The sequence below is a fragment of the Puntigrus tetrazona genome, chromosome 15, assembly GCF_018831695.1.
Source record: "Puntigrus tetrazona isolate hp1 chromosome 15, ASM1883169v1, whole genome shotgun sequence".
NCBI classification, from domain to species: Eukaryota; Metazoa; Chordata; class Actinopteri; order Cypriniformes; family Cyprinidae; genus Puntigrus; species Puntigrus tetrazona.
In genome coordinates, this window is record NC_056713.1 from 13,220,574 (window position 1) to 13,226,502 (window position 5,929).

The window sequence follows — 5,929 nt, forward strand, 5'->3', positions numbered from 1 at the left end:
CAGGCACGTTTTGCATTTTCAGATGTGACATATGGGGCGGGTGCACTATTAACCTTAATCGGGGTATAGGGCAATAATAAAACACACAAAACGAAAACATCTTAAAACAGTTTTGAAAGTTAAGTGACAACCAGATGCTAAGTTTACCACTCACAACCTCGTTGTCGAATTAAATATGGCATGTAACCCATCTAAAATTGCCTTCTTTTGTGGTAGATGAACTTAGCTTGTTTATGCATACTGTGTTTTAAAAGCAAAATGCTTATTATGTGTGAATAACAACAAGTTAAAGTCTACATATAGGCCTAGACTCTTGACAGCACCCGAGTTGCAACACATATAATTTTATGTCAGATGTATTTGAGTGTTGACTTGCCACATCCAAGTGCTTTCCAGTTTCACAAATTATTTATCAAAGGCTGTATATTAAAACAGCCCCTTCTTCTTCTTCTTCTTCTTCTTCTTCAGATCACCGGTTTGTCACATACACAGAATTTATTTTAGACTCTTTTTAATGTTCTGAAACATATTATTAAAGGTAAGTAGTTCAATACGTTTTTCCCATTTTGGTTTCGCGGTGGAAACGCTGTTAACATCCCGACGTGTAATCATTTTGCCGCCTTTTGTTGTCCAGCAGAGCTTAAGTAAACGCAACAACGGTCTCACATTGCTGTTTCGAGTAAAAATCATTTTAGAAAGAAATGTTTGCTTTCTTCTGTTTTCTATTTATTGATCGATCTCGGATTGGGAGACCTCGATTATCTGCCTGCCAGGTACTGCTGCACATAAAATGTCACTGTAGTGCCGTGAGCTTCCCATGAATTTTGTGACACAACAAGGTCAGTTATTTATCATATTAATGCTTTGAGACAATAATCTGTGTCATTAAGATTTGTGCATTGATGTTGATGTTTGCAGAGCCTGTTTCAGACAGTAAGTTCTCTCGGGGAATCACACATCCGTAAATAAACAGCTGGCGTCTGTCAGGGGCATTAGAGCATTACTCTTGGACTCATGCTGAGAAGAACACAACAGGTAAACATCCTACACATACTTTAGGGAAAAAATAAACAATGAAAGGGTTATTACGTTATTCGGTAAAGTCATTTTTTCAATTTAATTTTAATTAAAAAGCTGCAAATTGGAATAGCGACAGAAAACTAGAGCAACAGAGACACCTGCTGGACGCAGAATTCACAAACTTCAACCCCGCGTGAAACTAATATTAAAAGCCACTCTTTTCAATTAAAGTCAGCTTGCCCTTTTTATGGTGAAGTGAGTGTCTTTTTTTCTTGTTGTCAGATCAACATTTATACCTCAGTTAAACTTGCTAGCTGTGCTGTGCTAGCTTGTGCAACTTTAACTGAGGTATAAATGTTCATCTGACAAATGTGATATACGTGATAACTAAACATACGAATATACATTATTCAATTAGTCACAAAGAGCTTTTTTGTTTTTGAAAGAAGCCTTTTATTGGGGATATGGTTGTGGTTATTTAGGATATGGTTATTTTATCAAAATACAGCGAAACATAAAACGTAATTTCGTCTGTGGTGGCAAAGCTGAATTTCAGCAGCCATTACTCGAGTCTTCAGTGTCGCATAATCATTGAGAAAGCATTCTAATATGCTGACTTGGTGCTCAACAAAAAAACAAATCATCAGTTTTGAAAACAGTTCTGCTCATATTATGTTTTTCAGGAATCACCGATGAATAAAAAGTTCAAAAGAACAGCATTTATTTAAAACAGAACTCTTTTGAAACAGTATAAATCTCTTTACTGACATCGGTTTAATGCATCCTTGCTAATTAAAACTATTCATTTATTTTAAAAGTTGTTCTGACTCGTACTGTATGCAAAAGTGTAAAAACTCCTGGTTTATGCATGTGCAGTTGCTTAGATGTCAAAGATCAGATGTCTCCTGTCCTGTCCTGTCCACAGCGCTCAACTGAGGCGTCCTCATAGGTGAAGCGGGTTTATCCCGAAGTCTCTGAGGGCGTCCTTGACTTCCTGGTGAATAAATGTGCTCTGTTGTTCCCACTGCAGCCGCGTCTCAGCCAGGTGAGAGAGCAAACTGTCCAGACAGCCCTGCATCAGGTCAGCAGACACCAATTATTAAAAAAGCACTCAATTTAAGATGAAAAGTAGCTTATTAAATGGGGCATGTCTCGCCATCTGGCACGAGCATTTAGAGGTGCAGATGTTCTCAACTATGCTAAAACACTAAATGCTGAAATGGATAACCTTGCGGATGGCAATTAGATTTGTTAACACTTTAATTAACAGTCAGTTCAATTTGTTTTACTATAGCATTAATTATACCTCATTTTGTCGAGGTAGATTAGTCTGTCACGCTTTGAAATGTCACCAAGCAATTAAAGCTAAGCCTCGTGTAATGCTGATAAAATATGTCATCCATTCAAGCATCTAATATATATTTTGACAGAGCGCTGATATTTCACTTAATCACTCTCAGAGCCGTGACTCCGACTTACGTGCAGGATCTTCTCACACTCCCTCTCCATACCGTCCAGTTTGCTTCGGAGGTCAGAAATGATGGCGTCTTTTTCTGCTTCTGTCTTCTCTCGCTGCTCTCTTTCCGATTTTAATTTAACCTGACATTCGGCTAATCAAACAGAGGCCTTGTTTGTCATCAGCATGTCGCTGGAGAGCGTGTGTTTGGTTAAAGCACACACTGCCTATGAGAAGCGTAAGAATGGGAATGTGTTTATGCTTGAACTTACCGAGCTGCTTCTCAAGCAAGTCTGCACTCACTTCAAGCCTGTTGACTTTAGTCTGCAGGTCTGTCTCCATGGACTTATATTGGCGGTTGAGATCTGAAAGGTTGTGTACAATGCAATACACGTTCTGTTTGAAATCAATAACTTTACTGAAATGTGCATTTACACAAGTCATTAAGAGGTGGGTATAATTTTTATATAATGACATTTGTTTTGTTATATGAGAGGAAATCTAACCTTATAATAATATACTATATATATATATATATATATATATATATATATATATATATATATATATATATATATATATATATATATATATATATATGTTTGCACAAAAAATTAAGCTATTCAACATTGATTATAATATGAAATAATTTTCGAACAACAAATAAGCATATTATAGTGATAACACTAACACTTTTATTTAGCAATATTTCCATTTCAAACAAATGCTGTTCTCTTGAAATAATTAAATAAATACATATAAAATGAAACAAATAATAAAATGATACAAATCTGTCAAATGATTAATTGTGATAAATTGCATCCAAAATAAACGTTTTCTTAAATATTACTATTATTCTTAATATATGTATGTGTGCTGTCTTTATTTATTATGTATATATAAATACAAAGACATGCGCGTATATATTTCATAAAAAAATCTAAATATGAATATAAATATAGATATGTAAATATTTTCTAAATATATAGGACGTGTGTATTTATATACACATAATAAATACATATTATGCAAACAAAACTTTAATTAAAATTATTCTTAAACAGTAAATCAGCATATTTCTGAATGATTGAATTTCTGAAGAATCACGTGACTTTGAAAGCTGCCGTATTAATGCTAAACATTCAAACTGCATTTTAAAATACATTAAAATAGACAATAGTTATATTACATTGTAATAATATTTGACAACATTAATGTTTTTTGCTGTTTTTATTCAAATAAATTTTTAGGACATGCTGTGGATCAAATAATCATGCGATTTCAAGAAACTAAGCTAAAGTCCATTAAGTGACCTCAGAAATATTGAGCAAGTTTATGAAATAATAACGAAGTCTACATAATGGTCTACATCTTAATTTTGTCTCTGTGTTGAAATAAAGATTTTTCAGTATCCCCGGGATCTGTGAGGAAGCTTCAAGATATTCATTAAGTGCAACCTTTTGAGACAAATAGCGCACTTTGATTTTCATTCAAATATTTCCAAAACAATACAGCATAAAGCATGAGTATGATAAAGTGCCCCTTGTTTCGCGCAGGTGTGCTATATCACTAAACCTGAAATAAAGAAATACACTTTATACAGACCTGTAGTGATGTCCTTCATGTCTGATCGTTCCTGACTGAGCACCTGCTCCAGATCTCTGATTTGACTTTTCAAGTCATCTCTCACTGCTGTGGCCTGATGAGTTATACTGGTCCTCAGAGCTGACAAGATTTATAGACAAGCTCCTGTCTCGGTGTTTTAACAGAACTGGGCATCAACAGACAACGAGCCAATTTATTTGAGCGTTTATATTTGCCTTACCGAGATGTTCTTTTAAAACAGCCACGTCTAAGGCACTTCTCCGATACTTCTCTGCAAGTCCATCGTCTGTATGATATGGGGAAACAATGAAGCATGTCAATAAAATAAAGGCTGCTATGCATAGTTTTGTTTATACATAAAATAGGATTTCATAAAAGACCTTTTTCTGGTGTGCTCTTTTTGGACTTTTCCTTTTTGCTGTTTCCTTTCCCTTTCTTTTTTGGTGGCATGGTGTGAAAGGTTCTGAATCTGCACGTTTCGAACTGAACTTTCAGTATTGTTTATACAAAGCAGCCTGGTAGCGTGGGCGGGGTTAGAGAGAGGCGTTAGCCAATCAGCTCTCCAGAATGCCAATTACGCTCGCTCTAAGTATCCGCATTGCATTTGCTCGTTGCCTGGAAGTTTGTATAGTTGCTAAGCGCGTCGTTTAGTTTTATGGACAATAAAGTCTTTTGAGCTGTTTCTGAATTGCTTAGATTCTTTAAAGGGTGTCTCTATATTTCATTTTGGAGTATAGGACGCGGAGCCCTGTAGAGGCAACTCTCATTCACATGTTTTTACTTTTCTTTCAGTTTTTTTTTCGCATATGAAATGATGAGAAATGATCAGCGAATAAAGCACCGTATATTATACACGATATTATACCGGTCACAAAAAAAATCTGCATAATGAATTCTTTAACTCAGAGGGCGGCGGAAGTACGCTACGTCCACAAATTCTCATGAATATTAACTACGCTTGCGTTGCTTAGTAACCTTCCTGGTGCTCCGGTTACGCGCCCAATTTAATATTCATTAGTCGTGCTTTTCACCATAGTAGGATTCGGACAAAATCAGGCGGAGAAAATGTGAGACACGAAAGAGGGCGAGGTCTTACAGGCGGAACAGGAAGCGCAATCGCACGAGCATGGGAGGGGGAGGTCGAAGGCGGTGTTAATTTTCCTAACTGGTTTATTTATTATATTTTTAAATGTGATGGCGATATAATATTGCGTTTTATATGAAGAAAGACAATCTAATAAACGTAAGTGATGGCCTTTCCCCTTGCTTTTTGCTTGCAAGGGCTCTTGACTTGCTCAGCCTGAACTTCCCGTTGCAAAAGTAATGATGGGAAGTCCGATTCGTTTTAGCGAATCGATTCTTTCGAACAGCTGCCCTCAAAGAACCGATTCAGCTTTTCTTGTTCGTCACTTTGACACAACACACAGGCGTTGAAACTTTCCAGTATTTCTTTGTTTTCGTTTTATTTTACTTTTAGGTATTTTATCTTCAGAAAAATAAATATTTTATTTAAAATGACTTTGTTCAACATTGTGTATTTGCAAGTGATTATTGTTAACTACTTCGAATTCATACATGATCATAGGTTTATTGTGTTTATTGTAATTTCATGTGTCACGTTATTGTTGCAATGGCTTTCATCACATAAATCATTTCGATCTTAAATAAAATCTGCACGTACATTAACCCATACTAACTACATTTTACCTGTCAAACTTTCAGTCCGACCAGTTTTGTGAACAGACTCATTTGAAAGATCCGAACCAACTGATTCTCCAAAAGATCCGACTCAAATGAATCATCACGAATCGGACATCGCTCTGCAGAAGCGCACAGACAGAGAAAGAG

General features: G+C 35.9%; 1 protein-coding gene across 1 annotated transcript; it reads right to left on the minus strand.

Moving 5' to 3' along the window:
* Positions 1-1,268: 1,268 nt before the first annotated feature.
* ccdc153 (coiled-coil domain containing 153) lies at positions 1,269-5,547 on the minus strand. The gene is made up of 6 exons (XM_043259897.1): positions 4,462-5,547; positions 4,302-4,367; positions 4,082-4,201; positions 2,749-2,841; positions 2,500-2,630; positions 1,269-2,092 (listed from the first exon to the last, which is right to left on the minus strand). The coding sequence occupies exons 1-6, from the start codon at positions 4,529-4,531 to the stop codon at positions 1,964-1,966; spliced, it is 609 nt and encodes a 202-aa protein (XP_043115832.1). The 5' UTR covers positions 4,532-5,547; the 3' UTR covers positions 1,269-1,963.
* Positions 5,548-5,929: the final 382 nt, after the last annotated feature.

Coding starts and splice junctions, on each gene's coding strand:
- ccdc153 (XM_043259897.1), bottom strand. CDS start 4,531: ATGCCACCAAAAAAGAAAGGGAAAGGAAACAGCAAAAAGGAAAAGTCC. Junction 4,202..4,301: donor TGTTTTAAAAGAACATCTCG/GTAAGGCAAATA, acceptor AAATCTTGTCAG/CTCTGAGGACCAGTATAACT. Junction 2,631..2,748: donor CTTGCTTGAGAAGCAGCTCG/GTAAGTTCAAGC, acceptor CTGTTTGATTAG/CCGAATGTCAGGTTAAATTA.